This window comes from Choloepus didactylus, chromosome 7, assembly GCF_015220235.1.
Source record: "Choloepus didactylus isolate mChoDid1 chromosome 7, mChoDid1.pri, whole genome shotgun sequence".
Lineage (NCBI taxonomy): Eukaryota > Metazoa > Chordata > Mammalia > Pilosa > Megalonychidae > Choloepus > Choloepus didactylus.
Window position 1 is genome coordinate 108,579,963 of NC_051313.1, and position 25,805 is coordinate 108,605,767.

Genomic DNA, 25,805 nt, shown 5'->3' on the forward strand with positions numbered 1-25,805 from the left:
TAAAGGATATTAATAGAGAGAGGGAAAAATATGGCAAACATAATCCAAAGGATAAGATGGCCGATTCAAGAAATGCCTTCACGGTTTTAACGTTGAATGTAAATGGATTAAACTCCCCAATTAAAAGATATAGATTCGCAGAATGGATCAAAAAAAATGAACCATCAATATGTTGCATACAAGAGACTCATCTTAGACACAGGGACACAAAGAAACTGAAAGTGAAAGGATGGAAAAAAATATTTCATGCAAGCTACAGCCAAAAGAAAGCAGGTGTAGCAATATTAATCTCAGATAAAATAGACTTCAAATGCAGGGATGTTTTGAGAGACAAAGAAGGCCACTACATACTAATAAAAGGGGCAATTCAGCAAGAAGAAATAACAATCGTAAATGTCTATGCACCCAATCAAGGTGCCACAAAATACATGAGAGAAACATTGGCAAAACTAAAGGAAGCAATTGATGTTTCCACAATAATTGTGGGAGACTTCAACACATCACTCTCTCCTATAGATAGATCAACCAGACAGAAGACCAATAAGGAAATTGAAAACCTAAACAATCTGATAAATGAATTAGATTTAACAGACATCTACAGGACATTACATCCCAAATCACCAGGATACACATACTTTTCTAGTGCTCACGGAACTTTCTCCAGAATAGATCATATGCTGGGACATAAAACAAGCCTCAATAAATTTAAAAAGATTGAAATTATTCAAAGCACATTCTCTGACCACAATGGAATACAATTAGAAGTCAATAACCATCAGAGACTTAGAAAATTCACAAATACCTGGAGGTTAAACAACACACTCCTAAACAATCATTGGGTTAAAGAAGAAATAGCAAGAGAAATTGCTAAATATATAGAGACGAATGAAAATGAGAACACAACATACCAAAACCTATGGGATGCAGCAAAAGCAGTGCTAAGGGGGAAATTTATAGCACTAAACGCATATATTAAAAAGGAAGAAAGAGCCAAAATCAAAGAACTAATGGATCAACTGAAGAAGCTAGAAAATGAACAGCAAACCAATCCTAAACCAAGTACAAGAAAAGAAATAACAAGGATTAAAGCAGAAATAAATGACATAGAGAACAAAAAAACAATAGAAAGGATAAATATCACCAAAAGTTGGTTCTTTGAGAAGATCAACAAGATTGACAAGCCCCTAGCTAGACTGACAAAATCAAAAACAGAGAAGACCCATATAAACAAAATAATGAATGGAAAAGGTGACATAACTGCAGATCCTGAAGAAATTAAAAAAATTATAAGAGGATATTATGAACAACTGTATGGCAACAAACTGGATAATGTAGAAGAAATGGACAATTTCCTGGAAACATATGAACAACCTAGACTGACCAGAGAAGAAATAGAAGACCTCAACCAACCCATCACAAGCAAAGAGATCCAATCAGTCATCAAAAATCTTCCCACAAATAAATGCCCAGGGCCAGATGGCTTCACAGGGGAATTCTACCAAACTTTCCAGAAAGAACTGACACCAATCTTACTCAAACTCTTTCAAAACATTGAAAAAAATGGAACACTACCTAATTCATTTTATGAAGCTAACATCAATCTAATACCAAAACCAGGCAAAGATGCTACAAAAAAGGAAAACTACCGGCCAATCTCCCTAATGAATATAGATGCAAAAATCCTCAACAAAATACTTGCAAATCGAATCCAAAGACACATTAAAAAAATCATACACCATGACCAAGTGGGGTTCATTCCAGGCATGCAAGGATGGTTCAACATAAGAAAAACAATCAATGTATTACAACACATTAAAAACTCGAAAGGGAAAAATCAATTGATCATCTCAATAGATGCTGAAAAAGCATTTGACAAAATCCAACATCCCTTTTTGATAAAAACACTTCAAAAGGTAGGAATTGAAGGAAACTTCCTCAACATGATAAAGAGCATATATGAAAAACCCACAGCCAGCATAGTACTCAATGGTGAGAGACTGAAAGCCTTCCCTCTAAGATCAGGAACAAGACAAGGATGCCCGCTGTCACCACTGTTATTCAACATTGTGCTGGAAGTGCTAGCCAGGGCAATCCGGCAAGACAAAGAAATAAAAGGCATCCAAATTGGAAAAGAAGAAGTAAAACTGTCATTGTTTGCAGATGATATGATCTTATATCTAGAAAACCCTGAGAAATCAACGATACAGCTACTAGAGCTAATAAACAAATTTAGCAAAGTAGCGGGATACAAGATTAATGCACATAAGTCAGTAATGTTTCTATATGCTAGAAATGAACAAACTGAAGAGACACTCAAGAAAAAGATACCATTTTCAATAGCAACTAAAAAAATCAAGTACCTAGGAATCAACTTAACCAAAGATGTAAAAGACCTATACAAAGAAAACTACATAACTCTACTAAAAGAAATAGAAGGGGACCTTAAAAGATGGAAAAATATTCCATGTTCATGGATAGGAAGGCTAAATGTCATTAAGATGTCAATTCTACCCAAACTCATCTACAGATTCAATGCAATCCCAATCAAAATTCCAACAACCTACTTTGCAGACTTGGAAAAGCTAGTTATCAAATTTATTTGGAAAGGGAAGATGCCTCGAATTGCTAAAGACACTTTAAAAAAGAAAAACGAAGTGGGAGGACTTACACTCCCTGACTTTGAAGCTTATTATAAAGCCACAGTTGCCAAAACAGCATGGTACTGGCACAAAGATAGACATATAGATCAATGGAATCGAATTGAGAATTCAGAGATAGACCCTCAGATCTATGGCCGACTGATCTTTGATAAGGCCCCCAAAGTCACCGAACTGAGCCATAATGGTCTTTTCAACAAATGGGGCTGGGAGAGTTGGATATCCATATCCAAAAGAATGAAAGAGGACCCCTACCTCACCCCCTACACAAAAATTAACTCAAAATGGACCAAAGATCTCAATATAAAAGAAAGTACCATTAAACTCCTAGAAGATAATGTAGGAAAACATCTTCAAGACCTTGTATTAGGAGGCCACTTCCTAGACTTTACACCCAAAGCACAAGCAACAAAAGAGAAAATAGATAAATGGGAACTCCTCAAGCTTAGAAGTTTCTGCACCTCAAAGGAATTTCTCAAAAAGGTAAAGAGGCAGCCAACTCAATGGGAAAAAATTTTTGGAAACCATGTATCTGACAAAAGACTGATATCTTGCATATACAAAGAAATCCTACAACTCAATGACAATAGTACAGACAGCCCAATTATAAAATGGGCAAAAGATATGAAAAGACAGTTCTCTGAAGAGGAAATACAAATGGCCAAGAAACACATGAAAAAATGTTCAGCTTCACTAGCTATTAGAGAGATGCAAATTAAGACCACAATGAGATACCATCTAACACCGGTTAGAATGGCTGCCATTAAACAAACACGAAACTACAAATGCTGGAGGGGATGTGGAGAAATTGGAACTCTTATTCATTGTTGGTGGGACTGTATAATGGTTCAGCCACTCTGGAAGTCAGTCTGGCAGTTCCTTAGAAAACTAGAGATAGAGCTACCATTCGATCCAGCGATTGCACTTCTCGGGATATACCCGGAAGATCGGAAAGCAGTGACACGAACAGATATCTGCACGCCAATGTTCATAGCAGCATTATTCACAATTGCCAAGAGATGGAAACAACCCAAATGTCCTTCAACAGATGAGTGGATAAATAAAATGTGGTATATACACACGATGGAATACTACGCGGCAGTAAGAAGGAACGATCTGGTGAAACATATGACAACATGGATGAACCTTGAAGACATAATGCTGAGCGAAATAAGCCAGGCACAAAAAGAGAAATATTATATGCTACCACTAATGTGAACTTTGAAAAATGTAAAACAAATGGTTTATAATGTAGAATGTAGGGGAACTAGCAGTAGAGAGCAATTAAGGAAGGGGGAACAATAATCCAAGAAGAACAGATAAGCTATTTAACGTTCTGGGGATGCCCAGAAATGACTATGGTCTGTTAATTTCTGATGGATGTAGTAGGAACAAGTTCACTGAAATGTTGCTATAGTATGTAACTTTCTTGGGGTAAAGTAGGAACATGTTGGAAGTTAAGCAGTTATCTTAGGTTAGTTGTGTTTTTCTTACTCCCTTGCTATGGTCTCTTTGAAATGTTCTTTTATTGTATGTTTGTTTTCCTTTTAACTTTTTTTTTCATACAGTTGATTTGAAAAAAGAAGGGAAAGTTAAGAAAAAAAAAAAAAAAGAAAAAAGACAAAAAAGGAAAAAAAAAAAACAAAACGATGTAGTGCCCCCTTGAGGAGCCTGTGGAGAATGCAGGGGTATTCGCCTACCCCACCTCCATGGTTGCTAACATGACCACAGACATAGGGGACTGGTGGTTTGATGGCTTGAGCCCTCTACCATAAGTTTTACCCTTGGGAAGACGGTTGCTGCAAAGGAGAGGCTAGGCCTCCCTGTATTTGTGCCTAAGAGTCTCCTCCTGAATGCCTCTTTGTTGCTCAGATGTGGCCCTCTCTCTCTGGCTAAGCCAACTTGAAAGGTGAAATCACTGCCCTCCCCCCTACGTGGGATCAGACACCCAGGGAAGTGAATCTCCCTGGCAACGTGGAATATGACTCCCGGGGAGGAATGTAGACCCGGCATCGTGGGATGGAGAACATCTTCTTGACCAAAAGGGGGATGTGAAAGGAAATGAAATAAGCTTCAGTGGCAGAGAGATTCCAAAACGAGCCGAGAGATCACTCTGGTGGGCACTCTTACGCACACTTTAGACAACCTTTTTTAGGTTCTAAAGAATTGGGGTAGCTGGTGGTGGATACCTGAAACTATTAAACTACAACCCAGAACCCATGAATCTCGAAGACAGTTGTATAAAAATGTAGCTTATGAGGGGTGACAGTGGGATTGGGAATGCCATAAGGACCAAACTCCACTTTGTCTAGTTTATGGATCGATGTGTAGAAAAGTAGGGAAAGCAAACAAACAGACAAAGGTACCTAGTGTTCTTTTTTACTTCAATTGCTCTTTTTCACTCTAATTATTATTCTTGTTATTTTTGTGTGTGTGCTAATGAAGGTGTCAGGGATTGATTTAGGTGATGAATGTACAACTATGTAATGGTACTGTAAACAATCGAAAGTACAATTTGTTTTGTATGACTGCGTGGTATGTGAATATATCTCAATAAAATGATGATTAAAAAAAAAAAAAAAAAAAAAAAAGAATAGAAAGAACTAGGTTGGATGTGTTAAACACATATAAGTAAATTACTAACCTGTGTGACATGTAAGATAAAGTAAATAGAGCATATGCTCTACTTAGATAAAAAAGGCTGGAAGGACCAAGTGATACCTAATGTTTCTGAGGTGCTAAATATATGAGGCATGAATATTCATTAAGCCCTCTGTATACATGACACACTAAATATATATAACACACAACCTGCATAGATTTTAATTCTGCCATCCAATGGTGATGCTCATACTGGCCCCATGTGTCCTGCCCAAGAATTGCAAAACCCATACCAGTTTAGCAGGCTAATTGGCAAACTACAGCTGTAGTCAGGCATTTTCTCCCTGCATCTCCATTGTTAATGGCTTAGTTATGGCACCTCCCTTCTCTGGGACCTTTGTTCAAACCTGTACTCTGGTCCTAATTACCACACCATCAACAGGAAGGCATGTGGCAAAAAGAAAGGCAGGACATATGGATATTGTATACCACAGGATTTAAATCATGAGTCTTTCCAACCTGCTTATCCCCTATCCTGTGTGTTAGTTTAAGTGTGTTCATTTTCTTCCCCACTTAGTTCTCTCAGCATGTTTTAGCCTTTCTTTCCATGACCTCTGGAATAGTTTGATAGTAGGCTATCATTGCATCAAGGTGATTTTCCACACACCACCAAACCAGTAATAACTGGGTATTTATCGATACTCTATAATAAACAAGAGTGAAACCCTTTTGTAAAAAAAAAAAAAAAAAAAAAAAAAAAAAAAAAAAAAAAAAGAAAAGTAGGGGAAGGAAACAAACAGACAAAGGTACCCAGTGTTCTTTTTTACTTCAATTGCTCTTTTTCACTCTAATTATTATTCTTGTTATTTTTGTGTGTGTGCTAATGAAGGTGTCAGAGATTGATTTAGGTGATGAATGTACAACTATGTAATGGTACTGTAAACAATCGAAAGTACAATTTGTTTTGTATGACTGCGTGGTATGTGAATATATCTCAATAAAATGATGATTAAAAAAAAAATAAAAATCGTATTATCACAGAATCCCCAAGAGCAGTGCTTTCCAAACTGCTGATCTAGATCCATGTGTGTCCATGTAGTGAGCCAAGACAAGCATTAAAAAAAAAAAATTTTTTTTAAAGAGAATAGGATGGGAAATACAGTGCATCAAACACAGTTTTGTGAAAGTTTAATTTCAGTTACATATATGTTTGTGTGTGCTGGGTCATGAGTAAATTGCATTTCTTACAGGAGATCTTGAAAGTTTCAAAGTCCCTGTCCTACAGCAGGGTTCTGCAAACCTTAATGAACTTAAGAATCAGCTGGAGAAGTAGCCTTGATTCTTGAAGACGACTGCACAGCTATGTAGCTTACATGGTGTGACTGTGTAATTGTGAAAACCTTGTGGTTCACATTCCCTTTATCTAGTGTATGGACAGATGAGTAGAAAAGTGGGGACAAAAACTAAATGAAAAATAGGGTGGGATGGGGGGGTGATGGAATGTTTTAGGTGTTCTTTTTTACTTTTATTTATTTTTTTGGAGTAAGGAAAATGTTCAAAACTTGATTCTGGTGATGAATGCACAACTATATGATGTTACTATGAATAACTGATTGTACACTGTGGATGACTGTAGGGTATGTGAATATATTTCAATAAAACTGAATTTAAAAAAAAAGAATCAGCTGGAGAGCTTGTCTGAAAAATGTAGGTCCTGAGATTCAAATGTTCATAGCATCATTATTCACAATAGCCCAAAAGTGGAAACAACTCGTGTCCATCAACAAATGAAAGAATAAACAAAATGTTTTCAGCCATAAAAAGGAATAAAGTTCTGATACATGCTACAACATGGATGGATCTTGAAAACATGATGCTGAGTGAAGTAAGCCAGACACAAAGGGAAGATACATGATTTCACTTATGTGAAATTATCTAAAATAGGCAAATTCATAGAGACAGAAGGTAAATTAGAAGTTACCAGGGGCAAGGGAAAGGAGGAACTGGGAAGTTATAGCTTTATGGGTAGAGTTCCCGGTTGGAGTTATGAAAGCTTTAGGAAATACATAGTGGTGATGGTTGTACAATTTTGTGAATGTACTTAATGCCACTGACTTGTATACTCAAAAATGGTTAAAAGGGCAATTTTTATGTTATATACGTTTTACCACCATAATTTTTTTTTTTTTAAATGCAGGTCCTCAGACACTCTCATTCTCTCGGTCTGAAGTATGGCCCAGAAATCTGCATTTTTTTAAAGCAAATCCGCCGTCTGATGCAGAATATTATCCTTAGAGATCCAACTTACTGAAGCTCTCCTGTCAAACTGAAGAGACCATGGCAAAAAAAAAGCGTGGGAGAGGTTTTTAACAAAGGTGGTGATGATTGTCAGCCAAACAAAGAACCCTCAGGCCATCCAGCGGAGGTAACCGACTTCCCGCCAGCCTGTCCTGGCCAGAGAAACCTACCTTGAGTCCCCTCTCTCCTGAAGCAGTCCCCTTCCTGCCATTCAACCACTTCCTGTCCTTGACAACTGAACTCATGTGGCTTTCCCTACCAGGAAACCTTCTTTGTTAACTACAACCATCTGTCCACCTAAGTCCTTCCTCCTCCTGGATGTCTTCGACATCTCCTGTTTATATCTGTTATTCGCCTGATCTGACTTACCTGAAGTCTCTAAAGCACAGACTTATTTACCTCATCTCCCCACTAGGTCACAAGCTCTCCAAAGGCAGGGGAGACTATCCTCTGAGGCCCTTAGGGCTTTATGCCTATCCTTCGTAAGCTCTGGGGGCCTGAAATCCCCCCTAGCTGGAGTAGCTCGGCCCGTCCTATGGCTTCCCAGCTGCAGCCATTGCAGATAATTCCTGCAGCCTCTCAGCGATGGAGGGCATGGTGTGGTGTCAGGAGACCACCTCTGAGGTCACTTGCCCTGTCTGGCCTTAGCAGGTCCATCTCTAATGGGAGGGGGCTAGCCTGAGAGATCGGGGCAGCCCAGGCCCCACCCACCTGACTGACCAGCTGGCCACAACTTTCTATTCTGCCCCCAGAGCCTGGAGCCTGGGTGGACCTATAGGCAAGAAATGGGCCTGGCAGTCTCGGCTAACTCTATCCTGTGCTCTGATTGGCTTATGAAGGGACTTCACTGTCAGCTGGGAAGCAGAGTGTTCAGTTGTCTGAAAGGAGGTGGATCCATTTCAGAAGTGAGGGGAGGAGGCTGTGGGCAGAAAGAGCCCAAAAAAAGAAAGAAGAGGCTGGCCCACAACAAACCCCAGCATCAGGAAGGTGCTATCTGAGGTGAGTGTTCCCTTCTGCATTGCTTCATCCGGGGACTGCTCAACCCAGGGGCCCAGCCAGGGCTCTGAGCCCAGAACAACTCTGCCCCAGAGGGTAGGAGGAGAACCGGAAGGAAAGGCTGGGCAGACCACAGCCAAGTGAAAACCACAGAGGGTGAAACCCCCAGCAGCCTATTCACAATAGTCTTCTAACTCAGAGGCTGGGGAAAGGTGCTGGGGCCCCACCTAGCGCAGCCAGCTGGGTGGGTGGGTAGATGGGAGGGGGGCTGGGGGCTGGGCTGCCTGCTGCTTCTCCCCTCCCTGCCTGGCCCTGGAGGCAAGAGCCAAGAGCACCTCTTTACATGAAGGCTACAGGGCCATACAAAGCCCGTTCGGGCTACGTGACCCGAGACAAGTCACTCAGCCTCTCTAAGCCTCAGTTTCTTCATCTATAAAATGGGGATAGTAACCTCTATTCCAGAGGCTTATTGTGGTAATTAGGATAACACGCATAAAGCACTTAGGGCCTGGCCTGCAGGAAGCACTGAATAAACGGCACCTCAATTCCCATGACTGCCCTCAAGCCTGCCACCCCCCCACCCCCCCACCCCGAAACCTTCTCCCTCCCTCCCTGTCCTCACCTTCTGCTTGGTGCTCAGGGGCTGGGACTTCAGTTTCTCGTCCTTGCTCTTGGAAATCCTCAGGAACTGTTTGAGGTCTCCCTAGGGAAGAAGCCCACATCTTCTGGCCATGGGTCCAAAGCATAAACCAAGCAATGCTCACCGAGTCCCTGCCCAGAGGGCAGTGAGAAGCCCTGACCTGAATGCCTGTCCCTCCACACCCCCTCGGGTGGGAAAAGTCCAGGGGGAATGTGGGAATTAAACAAACAAACAATAGAAGACAAAGAAATAGGACACGCCTCCCAGAAGCTTGCTCAATCAGAAAGGGAGAGGATTGTCATTCCCACGCTCAGGACAGCTCAGGACAGCCACCGACAGATGGGATGACAATGTTGCTGCCCTCAGGGAGCAAACAGGAAAGCACAGCCCCCTACCCCTGTCCTCATGCACCCTGCAGAGGAAGCCCCTCTCCTTCAGGGGGTTCTAATCTAAGAGACAGAGGAGAACACCAGCAGCACATGCATGCATAAAGTACCCATATGTAATTGTTAATAGAAAGATTAAGAATTATCACCACCACCCCCAGCTGGAGAATTCGAGAAGCAGTGGTTTGAGGACTGAGGGGGTCAGGACTCAGACCAGTGAGGGGAAATGAAGAGTAAGGTGCAGATCTGAGATTGACAATTTGGGTGGAGAAGAGAAGGCTGGTGACTGTGCTGCCACCGCTGCCACAAATGGTACTGGGATATGGGAAGGCAAGAAGGAAAGCCAGGTTCTGATAAGTTTATTCTCAAGTGGTGAAGAGCCCTGGGAAGAAGGAAAAATGCCAAACCAAACAAAACCAAAGTCAGGGAAGAAGACCCGGAAGGCATCCATCCATGCAGTGTGCCGAGTGAAACCCCCAGGTATGGGGGACACGGGGAGGATGGGGCGCTGATAAAGGAAGGGCAGGTGTCAGAGAGCTGGAGTGCAGGGAGCTGAGCTGACCCCTCCTGCCCTCCATTCTCAGGGACCCCACGGCAGCATACCAGGTCCACGTACTCCAGCACCATGTAGTGGGGCTCGGCCTCCCGGCACAGCCCCAGGAGCCGCACCACGTTGGTGTGGTTCAGCTTCCCGAACATCTCAAACTCTCTCCGGAAGTCCAGCTGCTGCTGCTCATCCCGGCTCTGCAGAGTCTTCACGAGCACCAGGGTCTCTGCTACCCCTTCCTCCAAGCCCTGAGCCTTCGCCAGGAACACCTCCCCAAACTCACTTTTCCCTGTGGGTACAGGACTGTGTCAGCCAGCTGCCTTCACCAGAGCAGAGGAAGCCCCTGACTTGGGGAGGCGGGCGCTCTATGTCATATACTGGGGAGTCTTTGCTGCACCCCCACCCACCTGGACTGGGCACTAGCCCTGGATCTGTTGCATGACCCTGGGCAAACCATTCCCCCTTGCTCCCTCTCTGGGCTTCGGTGTGTCCAACAACAAAATAAAGGGACAGGGCTAACATTCAGCATTTTCCAAAGGGCAGTTTGTGGGAAAATATTAGGCAGCTCACGATGAATATGTCTTAATCATTACACGTTATAATGCATAGCAGGGAAAAGTGTAATTTACTAGTATAAACCCATAATTTCTCACATTTTTTTCTAGATCAAAACTAGCTTTAAGTTTTTACAAAAAGGAGTCAAGTTACAGAAAAACATCGGGTTAATAACACTACTGAGAGTACACAGGAATGACTAAATCTGTGGAGGTGGATGTGACTAACAGGCATTGGGGACCCACTGGACTAGCAGAGCTTCACCTATGCTCCCCCCTACCTCGAACATTCTAGATTTCAGGGACTTCACAGCCACCAGCCCACAGTCCAGCCTCAGGCCCGAGCTGGTGGCATGAAGTTAATCAGAGGCAGCCGTGGCCAAGGCAACATACCCAGTGTGGTGATGGGCTGCAGGCTGGCCCGCGGGAAGTGCATCTTATCACTCGTGCTGTGGCGCTTGTTGGCGGCTGCAGGGCCGGGGCCCACACTGGTCAAGGCCACTTCCTCTTGGATCTCTGCCGAGGGCTGCCCATTCTGCAAAGGCCCCCCTGGAAGATGAGGCACAGGGGCAGGTCAAGATGAGACCTGACACCCTAGCCATCACAGGGAGGTAGGTTCTCTCCCCCTAACTCCCAATTTTATCAAGTTGGGTTAAATCACGGCATTTCACATGAAAAGGCCAGTCTAACCGATGATGTGCTGAGGGGTTGTGCGGGCATTCCTTAGGGAATGGCCACTTATAATGATGCAGCTGATCACAATCTCTGAGATGGAACAAACTGCAGCAGTCTAACCTGCATCATTGGTCTTCAGAAACTGTGTCTACCTAAGGGTTTTGTTTCCATAGGGCCTCCTATATGCAGAGCCCTGAACTGGCACAATGAGAGAGACCCAGCCCCTGGCTCCTTGATGCCTTAGCTGACAGAAGAAACCCAAGCACTGCCCCCAGGGAGCTCCGGTCTTGGGGAGAAAGGGAAAAGCAGGGAAGCAGACAGACAAATCGCTCATGGGGGCACTCCCAGACTAATGGCGGCAGACAAGATGCACAACAGTACATAAACTAACTATATCTGTATTCTAGTGCTAAGGGGGAGGTGGAGGCAGGGAAACATGGGAAGCTGCTCCAAGAGGCTCTGATGAGGGAGTCTTGAGCCAGATTGCTGCAAAGCCAAGGCCCTGGGAATCAGCCAACATCTGACCTCCAGCAAGGGGTGGGGCAGCTCTGCTCCAGCCCCAGTGGCAAGAGCCAGCTCCTGGAGCCCAGCTCCTGCGTCTGTGACTGTAGGAGGGCACACAGGACCTGCCCTCTGTGCCACTTCCCACCTTGAGGGGCCCCTCACCGTTGAGGCATTCCATCTCTGGCTCTTCGCCCTCGGGCTGCTTCTGAAGCCGCTTGGCTTTGCAGCGCTTCTTGCAATAGAACATGAGGCCGAGCACAGCGATGATGTAGGCCACGGCAGCGCCCACCGACAGCCCAATGGTCTGGATCATCTTGTAGGGGGGAGGGCTGCCTGGGCCCTCCGACTCCTCCAGCACTGGCTTGTCTGAGACACACAGATAGGTTCTGGGCAGGGGCCCCACTTCTCGCCTAGCCCCTCCCCACCCCACACATACGACAACATCCCAGATACCCGATGGCTGATGGAGCCAGAGAGACCAGGGAGGAAGAGGACCACCTCCACCAGGCTTTAGCCAGGGCCTGGGCCTTGTGCCCCACCAAGGTTGTGGAGAAAGGCTCTGAAGAGATGAGGCCAGTGATTCCCAAATTGACTGTGCGTCAGGGTGCAAGGCAGGGGACGTGTGCTGGGGTGCCACTGCAAACCCACGTTAGGTTTCACTGAGCTACCTAAGTGACTTAATGTCTTAAACCAGGCCCTGGCGAGCAGCACTTGGGCACTTGTGGATTAGAATCCCAGACATTGCCCAGCACACAGCAGGTTCTTCAGTAAATGTGTTTCTAGAAGAGACGTCTCATCTAGGGGCTTCCAATGGCCTCGGGGGAGCCCGAGGGTCCCACAGAGAAAGGGGGAGGGCACAGGAGCCCCTGAGGGAACTGAGGGAGAAAGGCCCAGGAGACCACATGGGATCCCCCAACTCCCACGCACCCCTCAAGGGCTTCAACCTAGGGGGCATCACTTCACTTTTATCCATTTAAAGTACTTTGTCTAGAAAAATGATTCTGCTGCTAAAACAAATAAGAGAATCTCTCATTTCAACCATACCCATCTTGTCGATGTGGAAATAAGCCCCCAAGAGGAAATAACTGCTCCAAGGACACAGAGCTGGCTAGCAGGAGAGGCCAGGAGAGGTCCTGCTGTGACCTGACCTGATCCCCTCCCCACCTGCCCAGGGAGGTGAGTAGCAGATGTAGGAGACCCGGGAGGAAGCATTTGAGGAAGAGTCACCTACAACCCTCCCTCCCCCAACACACAAACACACAGACACACACCCCAGCCGTGGAATGTTCAATAAATGACAGCCCAGATGGAAGCAAGGAATCCGAGGCCGTGCCCTGGCACAGTGGAAGGGACACGAGAGAATCCCTCCCCTACCACAAAATGGCTTGAATGCCTTCGGTGCACAGGGGACTGATGCATACAGAGATGTGTGAAAAGTCTGGCCATACCCACAACGTAGAGGGGGGCCTCTGTGTGCTTGATGTTGCAGCTATTGCCCGCGATGCAGGTGTAGCGGCCCGAGTCCTCAGGGGCTACGTCGTGGATCACCAAGGAGCCATTCTGGAAGATGTGCATCCTGCCGGGAGAGAGGCCGCAGCGCTGCCCACCTTGCTAGTTTCCATGGAAGAGGTGGGGCGGGGCGAGAGGGAGGCGGTCCTACCTGGGTCCCAGCTTGGTGGGGTCCAGGATGCGGTCTTTGCCCTTCCACTGAATGAGTGGTTTGGGGTCACCCTGGGCCTCACATCGCAGCAGGGCTGTGTGGCCCTGGTACACGGTTGTGCGCTCCGGCTCCACCTTGAAGGTGATGAAAACTGGATGGGAAGAGCCCAGCGAGGGGCAAGGAACAGTGAGCAAACGGGGTTGATGAGGTGCGGGCTGCTGGCCAGGAGGCCTGCCAGCCCCCACCCCAGGGCCCTGCCACGGTCGCACCTGCCACGGTGAGCTGGACGTGGGCCCGGATCTGGCCCTGCGGCCCGTTGGAGGCAATGCATGTGTAGTTGCCGGCATCACTGCGAGTCACCTTGGAGAAGTGCAAGTTCCCAGCGTTGTCTGTCACCCACTCTGGGAGGCTGCTCCCATCTGCGGGGGCAAGAAAAGGAAATCTGGAGATGGACCAAAGTTACATGGGTGGCTGACGATGTTCCTCAAATACATGCCATTACTCCTGACCGCCCACAAAGTCCAAACTTCTGAGCCAGGCATTGGAAGTCCCCCATTAATTACTCCTTTTCCAACTTCTGAGCCTAACCCCCTTCTCCTGCCCTTTGTAACATTCCACTTCTGCCACACTGGACCTCTGGCTGGGCCCAGAATCTGCCTGTTCACATCCTCATTACCACTCCTTGCTTGAAGATCCCATTACTGCCCTTGGTCACCATCCCAGGCTTCAGGTCCATTTTGAGCCCCTCCTCCCCAGGAAGCTCCCCCAGGCCACCTCGGCAGAGAGAACCGGCTTCCTCCCCAGAACCTACAGCCCTACTCGCTGACTGGGGGAATGTACATCAATTCAGCAATCTGTATTAGGGGTTGTAAAAAATGTGCACACCCTTTTATACATAATTATTCCATTTCTGGGAATCTCTCCCAAGGGAAATAAGCCTAAATCCAGAAAAAGCTTTGGCTTAAGGACATTTATTGTGGCAATAAAAAAAGGCAGGAGGGATAGTTAACCCAAATCTCAACCATTTAGGGAATGTTAAATAAATTACAGTGAATCCAATCATTGGAATATTATTGCAATCATCAAAACCCATGTTTATGTGAAATGTGTAAAAACATGGGAAAATGCTTGATAACGTTAAGTAAAAAAAGATACAAGATTACCTATAGTTACACATGTTTTTACCTTTTATATGTCTTACTCACATAAGTTGAATTAATGAAAATTATATGTACAGTAAAACTACTACGTAAAAACAAAAAGATACACATAGAAAAAGAAGAGGACAAACATTGAAAAACAATGGCTGGTGGGATGATGGATCATCTTTCCCCCAAATTTTCTACAGGAGCCCATGTTACTTTTCCACTGGAAAGGATATGCTATTTCGAAAAGGAGGAGGGAGGAATTTACAGCACAGTCTGACCAATCACTTGTTGCCTGGAGTCATCTTGTACTTTGCTCAGTGCTGTAATCTGATCCCCTCTGTGCCTGGCTGCATCGGCTCTTTTCTCCCTAACCAGAATATATAAATTGGTCCCACATTTCTTGTCTATCCCTGCACTTGGGTCCTCAGCGACACACGTATCTGATCAGTGGCCTGCCCTTCCTGCACCACACCCCTGCCCACACGATGCCCACCTGCCCGTATCCACTTAATAGTGGGCTTCTCACGGCCTGTGGCTGAGCAGGATACCGTGGCTTCCTTGTCAAACTCCATGCACTGCTGCGGCTGGGGCGGTGGAGTGAACTTGAGCTTTTCTGTTTCAAAAGAAGGCAGGTGGGTGGACAATGGAGGAACCAAAGCAGCTGCAAAGGCCGGGGCCTGGCCTGAAGACCCTGGTCACTGCCGCCCCTGCCCCTGTGCTCTCTCTTCCTGCCCCGTGGGCAAGGCACTCTGCCCGCCCACGCCAGCTTACCCAGCACCTGGACGCGGGCTTGGGCCTCGATGCTGCCGGCTGGGGTGCTGCTCATGCAGCGGTACCACGTCCCATCGTACACCTCCACATTGTTGATGCGCAGAGTCCCATTCTCAGAGACCTCGAACCGCAAGTCCTGTAGCACACAAGACGTAAGGTGGTCCTGGGGACAGCCTCGGGGGGAAGGGAGCTATGGAGGGAGCCCCCACCACCACCATGACCCAGCAGCAACAACCCTGCCTCTCACCTCTGAGATGAGCATCTGATTTCTGTACCAGACAACTGTGGGTTTGGGGGTGGCCTGGGTCAGGCAGTGTAAATAGCCCGGCTTGCCCTCCTCCAGCTGGCTGTCTTGAGGCTTCTTCAGCCATGTGGGCACAGCTAGAGGCACAGGGAGGGAACACTGAAGGATGACTAACAGGTCTGCAAGACCAATGGATCCCTCTCTAAGAAGTTCTAGAATACCACTAAGCCCTGAGTTCAGAAACCCTCCACCCACTTGGATGGCAGCTGCAGCAGTTACCTATTAATGAAGGCCCAGGTTCCAGCCCCTTTTGGATATTATCTTAGTCAACTGTCAGAATAAACAATAACCACTTCCCCTGCCAAAGTATATATTGCTATCCCTCTTAATGAAGAAAACAACAGTTCAAAGAAGTAAAAGGATACAGAACTTTGGTCTGTATGAGGCTAAAACCCTAGCTCTTTCTATTACTCCAAAACGGTCCAAGGGTTGTCCTCAGATATCTGCTCTGTTTTAGCCACACTTGCTCCTAAATGATCCCATCCAGTCCACTGCCTTCAAAACCCCATGAGTGGACGACTCCCAGATCTATATCCCAATTCCTGTCCTCTCCTTAAGAGCTTTGGACTCACAGATCCAAATGCTTACTGACATCTCCAACTGGGAGGCTAATGGCATCTCAAACTTAACATGTCCAAAAGAGAACTAGTGATTTCCCCCCATACTGCTCACCCTAGTTTTCCCTATCTCAGTAAACAGCAACACTATCCAGTCAATTGCTGTGGCCAAAAACCTAGGACTCATCCTTGACTCATTCTCTCCCCTCATATTCAGTCCATGCAAATCCTTATCTACTTCAGTTCCAAAATATATCACAAACTGGACCACCTCCACCGCCACCACCTTTGTTCAAGCCCCTTCAACATCTCCCCTAGACTATTACAGTCATCTACTGACAGGTCTCCTTGTTTACACTCTTGCCCCTACTGTTCTAGCCTTCTCAGAACAGCCAGAGTGATCTTCTGAAAATGCCATTCTCCTACTGACAACCCTGCAAGGACTTCCCATCCAGACTTGGTGTGTAGACTGTTTGCAGCCATGGCTGTAACAATCCCTCCCATCCCTGGGTCTCCTTATGATGTGAGGTCATCACTTTCCCCCCAAAAGGCAGTCTTCTCTTCTACTCCCTGGAATCTGGGGAGCCATGTGCCTCGCCTTGTCCAATAGAATACAGCAGAAGCGACACTGTGACAGGCCTTCCAGCTTCTGCTTTTGTCCTCTTGGAACCCAGCCTGCAGGTGAGGAAGCCTGAGCTAGCCTGCTGGAGAGGCCCTGCGCAGGGGGAACTAAGCCCCAGCCAATTGCCAGACATGGAAGTGAAGCCATCAGGGCCCAGCCAGCCACTAGCTGACCCAGCAGCTGCCTGCAAATACACAAGGAAGCCTGGCCAATGGCACATGGAGCGGAGATGAGCCGTCCCAGCTGAACCCTGCCCACAGAACCATAAGCAAATAGCCATTGTTTCAAGCCACTGGTTTTGGAATGGTTTGATATGCAGCAATGGATAATGGAGACACTTGGAATACGATTCAAAATCCTTTCTCCACCTGTCTGGTAAGCTCAGCCACTCTCGTAATCACTTACTCAACCAAGCCACCCGGGGCTACTGCTGTCCCTCCAACGTACCAAGCTCATTTCTGTCTCTGGGCCTATTCACACGGTTTGCTCCCTCCTTCATTTAGATATCAGCTCAAATGCCAACTTCTCAGAGAGGTCTTCTGGAAACCCATGCTGGTCCCAACCCCATCTCTCACTGTCACTTATTTTCTTCATGACTGCACTGCCACCTAAAATTATGTATTTGTCCATTCAATTATTTTTTGTTTATATTTTGTTACTCTACTGGAATACGAACTCTGCAAGGAGAGGGGGTTTTGCCTGTTTTCTTTAATGTCATGTCTCCAGTTCTGAGAACAGTGCCTGGCACACAGAAGGCACTTGATAAATCTCTGTGGAATGAATCCAGTCATGGAGCTCTCTCCCTCTACTGCTCAGCATCCAATTCAGCCCTGCTTGCGGTGCGCACACTGCCTCTCACACTTCATGGGCCTCCTTCTCAGACGGCAGTGTGAGCCACCAGCGCCTGCCGACTGCCTGAGCAAAGCCAGGTGGCCTCAAACTTCAGCCTGTGTAAGCATCACCTGGAGCACTTGTTAAAAACAACTATGCCTGGGCCTCACTTCCACAGATGCTGGGTCAGATGATCTGGAGCAGGGCCCTGGATTCTGCATTTTTAAAAAGCAACCCCCCCACACCACCACCACCACCATGGGCAGGTGATCTACAGACACCAGTTTGAGAAAGGCTGACTCTGGCAGCTTGCACTGGATGGCACACTGCTGGCTAAGTGCCCAGGGCACATGTGATCTGTGTGCTGCGACCTCACCTGAGCCAGGTGCCTGAGCACAAGAGAGTGTGCCTTTTGAGATTTCAGTATCTTATCTGGAATAATAGTTACAACTGCAACTTTTTAAAGCCCTTTTCATATTCAAAATCTTTTTGCAAATCGATCCACTTGGAAAGATACTAGTAATGTAAAGGTAAGTGGGAAAAGTGCATTGGAAAATGCTTTATTTGTGTGTGTGTAAACAGTTTGTACCATATATTCTTTTAGACTATCACAAAAGTTTGGAACAAGTCACAGTGTAAAAAAAATACACACATAAATAAACCCTTATGTCTGTAGCAAGGCTATATAGGTCTTTATCATATGTACTTTCTCGTATTTATTGCTCTTCCTCCTCTATTTCACAAGTAATATATTCACTGTAGAAATTTGGAAAGCATAATAAACTAAACTAAACCAAAACTCACCTATAATTTTGTCAGCCACCACCTTCCCCAAAAAGAAAAAAAAAACCTTTTCAATCTTCTTCATTTGCTTTTTCCAACCATCTTATAGAGCAGATAGTGGATTATTCAGTCCCCATTTATGAATGCAGAGACTGAGCCCTAGCAGGGCAGGTGATTTTCTACCCAGGGGCACTCTGAGCACTGGGGGCAGAGTGGGACCCAGGTCTCTGCACTCCCCCAGTCCCCTGCTCCTTCCTCTGCAGCCAGAGGACAATCTTCCATGGTGAGCACCAGGAAAGCCTCTGTTCATTGCACCCAGAGCCCAAGACCCCTGGTACCTCTCTTCAACCTTCGGGACCCAGGTACTCACTGGCTACAGTGATGTTGACGTCCTGCCGCCGCTGCCCTGCCAGATTGGCTGCGTGGCAGGTATATACGCCAGCATCACTCTCAGCAGGACTGGCAAACACGAGCTCATGGCCCTTCTGGGAGACCCTGCCGTGGGAGGGCAGCCGGGCTCCTGCGCGCTCCCACCACACGATGGGCTCTGGCAGGCCTGGGGGCGGCAGGCAGGCCACACGCTCCTCGTTGCCAGCCGTGAACACCCGTGGCTCAAAAGGTCGCATGTCTTCAATCTCTGCAGGGATGTGAGCGGGAAAGAAACAGCCCGATTACTGTGGGTCCCAGGGTACATGATGCTCTCTTTCAGGTACATGATGCTCTCAGGCCCTTTCGAACCACAGACCCTCCCCTATGACCTTCTAACTCTCCATGTCACCTCTTCTTACCCCCCCAGCATCCTCTTCCTCCCTCTGTCCTCCAAGCTGCTTTCTGAGTGGAAATAGGAGCCTAAAGCTCCATGTGCCAATGACATAGAAGGCGGCCCCGACCTCAGCACCCCAGACCCAGGACCCACCTGCCAGGTGCAGCGTGGCCTCCAGGATGACAGGTGGGCCCCTCTGCCCCTGGCCCACGCAGCGGTACACCCCTGCATTGCGCGGCCGGACCTGGGTCAGCAGCAGGGACCCATTGGCAAACACCGTGGCTCTGCGGAGGTGTGGGGGACTGTGAAGGGGAGAGAGGGCTATTTGCAAGTAGCCCCCAGGCCCCCCCTTTTGGAGGGAAACCTGATGGAACCTCGTTCTGTGAAGGTCAAAGACGTGGGAAGGAACTGGCCAGGAACTGGGAAGGAAGCCTACGTTTCGCATTAGTGCATATGCTCTATGGATGCGCACTTGCTCTCGGGCATGTACAGGTGTGTGTTCCAACCACGGGAGACCCTGTGTTTGGGACAGTGAAGTGAGGGGCTGTGCCAGTGAGAGACTGCGAGGAACTGTACAGAGAGAGGTCCAACACGAAGGCCCTGAAGGCCAGGACAAAGGTCAAACTTTACAGAAACCTCCTGGTGAGGCACCTGGCTCCAGGAGTCAGAGCCCCTTGGCCACACCAGATGAACTACTGGCAACGACCTCAGGCTGAAGCCAGGTAGGACCCGAGCCCCTGACCTGGGGAGCCACCCCTCCAAGGACCATAGCCACACCTGGCACCGTGAAGGTGCTCTCTGCTCTCAGAGGGCTTGGATGAGGACGAAACTTCCCAGAGAGTAGAGGGATTGGCACCTCCCATGAATTTCTGGAAGCGCTTGCTCCCTCCAAAAAAAAACATGAGATTGTGTGTATGTGTGTGTGTGTGTGTAAAGTGCCCTTACTGTCTAGGATCTTGCTATCTAAGCTGTGGCTGCCCAGGTCTTCTGGGTCCCTCCCATCCCTGGGTCTCTCTCCCCTCAACCCAGAAGATCCATGTGGGAAGCAGAGCCACCCCAAGCTCATCTAGTCTCTTCATACAAAGTGGAAAAAGATGCCCTTCTTGAGACTTCCCTTTGTTGGAAAACTGTAATAGATTCATCTTCTAACAGCAAAACACTCTACTGCCATCTACTGGAAACGTGAAGCAGTACGCGTGCAAATCTTCACTGTCTGTGATAGGAATCCACACGTGTTCAACATACAGCATGCACCCTGGTACTTGAAGGCTCCCTGCCAGATGCCTTACCGGCTGCGGTTGGTGATGGGAGTCTCATCCTCAAAGACCCACTGCAGGCTCGGGGGTGGCTGGGCTGAGAACTGGCAGTGGAACATGGCCTCCTCATTCCTCGCCACTACCACGTCTTGGGGTGCCAGCACCGGCTGGGCAAAGCTCTCATCTGGAGCAGGGGGAAGCACAGGAGTGTGAGCCAGCAGGGAGGGGAGAATGCACTCCTCCTCTCCCCGACCCCGCCATCCCTGCCCCAGCCTCACCAGCAATGCTCAAGGTGAAGTTCTGGCTGCTGCAGACCTGGCCGAAGGCATTGTGGGCACAGCAGGAGTAGAGGCCACTGTGCTCGGGGCTGGCAGGCCGGAGCGTCAGGTTCCGCTCCTTGCTACTGACCGTGTGGTTGCTCTGACCATCAGAGATGGGGCTCCCATCCCGGAACCACTGGTAGGTGGGCCTGGGGACAGGGGCGGTCAGCAAGGAGGGGGGTTCTCAGGTGGCCAGTGAAGAGGATACAGAATCAAGAGGGTCAGGGTTGGCATGTCATTTACAAATGGGGACACTGAAGCCTGGGCATGGGAAGTGACTCATACAAGGGCTCACACAATTCAGGAGCACAATCAGTCTGAGACTCTGGATCTCTCGGCTCACAGGGTCCAGGGATTGCTCCATGGCGCCATGCTGCCCCTCCTCAGGACATCAGGGGCTGGCATGGAGCAACATTTGGGGAGGGGTGCAGACCACTGCGGCAGGGGGGTGGTGTGGTGGTTAAGTTCACATGTCAACTTGGCCAGGTGATGGTGTCCAGCTGTCTGGTCAAGCAAGCCTGGCCTATCTGTTGTTGTGAGGACATTTCATGGACTTAAATCATCAGTATGTTGATTTTATCTGTGGCTAATTACATCTACAGTTGGCCAAAGTGCGTATCTTCTACAGTTAGAAATGTTTAATCTAATCAATGGAAGGCTTTTAAGGGGGAGGTGATGGCTTCAGTGGACAGAAGAGAGAACTTGCATCTCTACTTCGGCCAGCCAGCCTCTCCTGGGGAAGTCATCAAAGACTTTCATCAGAGTGCCAGCTCGCAGTCTGCCCTAGGGAATGTGGACTCGTGCATCCCCACAGTTGAGACACCTTTATAAAATCTCATACTCTTTGCAGATTATCTCCTTTTGGTTCTGTTTCCCTAGAGAACCCTGACTAGTACAGGTGGGGAGGGTGGGGCAGAGGTGGTTACAGAATGAAGCGAGGTAGATCTGAAGAGAGCCCAGGATTTGAGGGGACATCCCTTACCTGTAGGATAACCTTCCCCATCCCCAACCCAACGTCAGCCTCCATGATGCAGGGCACCTTACCGTGGGTGCCCGTCAATGTGACAGCGCAGCATGACTGGGATCTGTGGCTGGATCTCAGCTTCCAAGGCTGGATGCTTCAGGACCACAGGACCTGCCTCAATCCCTGTAGAAGAGGCCACATTTGCAAAGTGAGGGCAGTGCAGAATAAGGGTGGGAGGGAAGAGGCAAAAGAGGACAAGCAGGAAATGGTGGAGCCAAGAGAGACAGAGTAGGGAAGCCCTGGGCTTTAGGGGCTTTAGGGGTGGGTGCCACCAGATCCCTGGCAGGTCAAGCCTGATAGTGGGCCAAGCTGCCTCACTGTCCTTCCCACCTGCAAAAGCATCCAGCAGATAAATGGGCCAGAAGTAAAAAAAAAAAAAAAAACCTCAGAAAAAAATGAGACTTTTAACTTCTTCTCATCCATCAAAGCAGAAAGAAGCTGACCACACTTCATTCTGCCTACCCCATTCAACTGGAAATGGGAGAAGCTGAGGAAGGAAGGGCATCCCAGAGCTCAGCAGCTCCCCAACTGGGGACCCAGGCCCAGCCCCTTGACTCACATTTAATGTTGAAGGAGGCATTGGCACTGCGAGCTTCCTCTCCCGTAGAGTCGTCCCGGGCCACGCATTGGAAGGCACCCGAGTCTTGCAGCCGGTCCACAGCCGCGAAGCTCAGGCTGCTGCCCTGGGCGAAGCGGCGCTCCGTGTCCTGGACAGGGGCCCCATCGAGCAGCCAGTGCACATGCACTGAGCCCGGGGCCTCAACCTCACAGCGGAGCAGCGCTCGGCGCCCCTGCAGCGCATCCTGTGAAGACGGCTCCTTGATGAAGACGATGGCTGCCTGGACACCTGCAGAGGGGACACAGGGAGGGTGGGGTCAGGAGGGGTTGCAGCTGCTGTCCTAACCCATCCATCCATCACCCTGTGCACGTAGGGAGGAAAGGGGTTTAGTGCATTCAGCAGGTGCTGGTGAGAAAGCCTGACACTGTAACTATCAAATGTCCATTGGGAAACTTATACTGAGCTGGGTGCTTACAGGGGACTGAAATGTGGTGCCCTCTTCTCAAGAGGATGCGAGCCTCAAGACATCATACAGATGTGAAGAATGAAGACAAAGATCAGATATCCGAACAGAATGCTGCAAGTGTATAATAAAACATGTAGCGATGAGGGATGGTGTTAAATAATGTAATATATAAAATCATGATCCAAGAATGTTTGGAAATGATGCATGTTTGATTTTAGCAGCATAAATATATCCATTAGTTCAAAAGATGTACAAAGTTTTATGAATGTGAGAATCTCTGCTTTTGGAAATTGCTTGTAATTCCTAACATTCAAATTATTAAACACTCTGAGTGAAAAAAAAAAAAAAGACATCATACAGGGCGGGGCTAAATTCATGTAAATGCAAATGAATAGTGTGGGGCGTCAGTGCCTCTGGAGTGCACAAGAAGCAGGACCCTGAGAGCTGGGTGGGGGCTGTGAGCTCAAGGGAGGCTTCCAGAAGGAAGGAGCCTTGAGCCTGCAGAACCAGATTATAGGGGTCTTGATGCCAGGCTGAGGGGTGGGGGGCATTGGCAGGCCACCCTCCCCATCATCCTCAGAATGCAGGATGTTGTGCAGAGTTCAATGGCGATTCAAAGAACATCTTTGAAAGATTAACCCACTCACACACCTGCTGAGGCTCCAGGTGTCAGAGGTGGCTACAGGTGAGGGAGACTTGGAATCCCACCCACAGACGCTCTGCAGCCACCACTTTCCAGGGGTTCCTTTAAGAAAACCTGCCCCATCAATGGAGAAGCCAATACTCTCCAGAACCAGGGCTATTGCCAAAGACACATCAGGGCCACTCCACCACCCTCTATCCCTAAGAATCCATTGGTGACCAATGGCAGCTTTTCTGTGTTAAGTTGAGAAATGAGCCAAGTAGTTCCATGTTTTCACCTACAGCCACTGCACCCCCACCCCACCCCCACTGCCACAGTTCAGCTTTGGCCCAGGCCAGGGAACACCCACAGGCCAAGGGGGCCCTGCAACCAAAGGCGGAACTGCACCAGTGGGTGCCAAGGGAGGAGTGAAAAGCTTGCATTGAGCAGCAGGTGGGTTGGGAGGCAGAGGGCAGGGCCAGGTGGGTAGCACAGTTACCACAGCAGGAGTAATACACTGGGCTTTGTTCCTGGAACACCAGCCACCTGCCAGGGGTGGGGATGGGGGTGTGTGTGTGAGGGGGTGAAACATTGGAAGAGGGCAGCAAAAGCTGCACAGCCAGTATACACACACCCCCTCCAGGAAGAAGAAACTGGCCACCTGGAGTTGCTACCGAGACAGGCATGCTCTGCCTTTGCCCAAACTGGACAAGCAAGGGTAGGAAGAGACAGATGGATTCCTGCCCATCCCCTTCCAAACCACTGCCCTCCCAAGGCCCTGGAGGTGGGGGTTGGTCCTTTAGGGCAAAAGAACCAGCCTCCTTACGAAGTCAGGGCCCAGATGAGGGGCTGCCTCTGGCGTTGATCCATCTCCCAACCCTCAGAGGGGCCAGCCCACAGCTCTCAACACCAGATGCAGTCTCAGGGCTGCAAGTGGCTCAGGGCACACCTGGTACTTCTCAGTGGAGCACTGCTGACTCTCAGGGAGGAACAATTCTCCATCATGCTGGGCGATCCCACTGCTGTTCAAGTCAACAAATCTGCCCTCTGGGCACCGCTGAGCGCCCCCAGTCACTGTGACAACCCAAACAGCCCCAAACATTTCCAAATGCCCTAAGCAGGAGGGGCCCTGCCCCCACGGGGCATTCTGGTACAACCCCTTTGTAGTACAGATGGGTAAACTGAGGCCCAGAGAGATGAAGGGACTGGCACAAGATCAGACAGAGCTCCTAGCCTGTGCTCTTCCTAGCCCCTCTCAGGGACTCAAAAGCAACCCTAGAAGTAGCTGACCCTACAACGGGAAGTCTCACTCCCCACACCAGGTAGTGAGCCACTACCAGCAGACACCCCTTGCAGACTGTGCCAAGCACACGAAGGTGCTCAGTGAGCGCTGGCTGAACTGAATTAACCTCAGAGGACGTGTGGAGAAAGTCTGGAACACTTCCCAACCATCTCTCCTGCCAGATGGGCAGGCTCAGGTGGAGGCCCCAGTGGGCCCCTACAATGTGACTCTCCAAAACCTCCAGACCCTCAACCCAGGATCCAGAATGCTTGAACAGGGCCCTGAATGTGGTCAAAGACCAAAGAGAGATCACCTGCCCTCAGAGTACAGGTGACCCCACTTCCCCGCTCACCTTCGCCACACAGAGTGGGGAGCCGGGAGTCTCACCCAGATGGAGGAGAGACTCAGGGTTTGGAATCAGACAGATCTGGCTCAAATCCTGACTGTCCTACTTGGTGTGACTGACCCCAGGCAAGTAACGTGGCCCCTCTGTGCCCCCACATGGGGCATCATGAGTCTAAATGTGAGAACATGTGAAGTGCCTCGGATAGAACTAACCTTCAATAAATGGCAGCTCCTGCCGATGTTGTCCTCTCAGCTTTCCCGCTCAAGGACTCAATCCTGAGAGCAGTAGAAAGCACTGCCAGGGCAGACCCAGGAGGCCTGAAAGCTGCCCCCTTGCCAAGGCCCAGGACCACTCACAGACCCCAGTCAGGGGAGTAGCCACCAGAGCAAAGCAGAGGTCTGAGGGCAATAATCAGCTGGCAGAGGCTGGAGGGAAGGGGGCCCTAGGGCTGCAGGATTCACAGATCCCCTGCCATGGAAACCCGAGCCAGGTGAGGAGACGGCGTGCCACAGAGGAGCCCCAGCTCAGAGCCAGCCACCCCCACCCCAGCCTCCAGCCTCCGCTCCTGGGGCTGGGGCGCTTCGTAGCTGTGGTGGCGATGGTACATTCCCAGACTGCCACTCAGAACCCCTG

General features: G+C 48.5%; 1 protein-coding gene across 1 annotated transcript in view; it reads right to left on the bottom strand.

Moving 5' to 3' along the window:
- PTK7 (protein tyrosine kinase 7 (inactive)) overlaps positions 1-25,805 on the bottom strand; it is a 78,905-nt gene that overhangs the window by 18,198 nt on the left and 34,902 nt on the right. Inside the window, exons 2-17 of the mRNA XM_037842139.1 lie at positions 22,457-22,744; positions 21,918-22,020; positions 20,832-21,022; positions 20,587-20,737; positions 19,451-19,599; positions 18,905-19,171; positions 15,685-15,818; positions 15,438-15,573; positions 15,160-15,279; positions 13,788-13,937; positions 13,519-13,669; positions 13,307-13,434; positions 12,021-12,224; positions 11,073-11,228; positions 10,182-10,414; positions 9,175-9,255 (exon numbers count right to left, since the gene is read on the bottom strand). Coding sequence (XP_037698067.1) covers positions 9,175-9,255; positions 10,182-10,414; positions 11,073-11,228; positions 12,021-12,224; positions 13,307-13,434; positions 13,519-13,669; positions 13,788-13,937; positions 15,160-15,279; positions 15,438-15,573; positions 15,685-15,818; positions 18,905-19,171; positions 19,451-19,599; positions 20,587-20,737; positions 20,832-21,022; positions 21,918-22,020; positions 22,457-22,744 — 2,642 coding nt within the window. The remainder of the gene's footprint in view (positions 1-9,174; positions 9,256-10,181; positions 10,415-11,072; positions 11,229-12,020; positions 12,225-13,306; positions 13,435-13,518; positions 13,670-13,787; positions 13,938-15,159; positions 15,280-15,437; positions 15,574-15,684; positions 15,819-18,904; positions 19,172-19,450; positions 19,600-20,586; positions 20,738-20,831; positions 21,023-21,917; positions 22,021-22,456; positions 22,745-25,805) is intronic.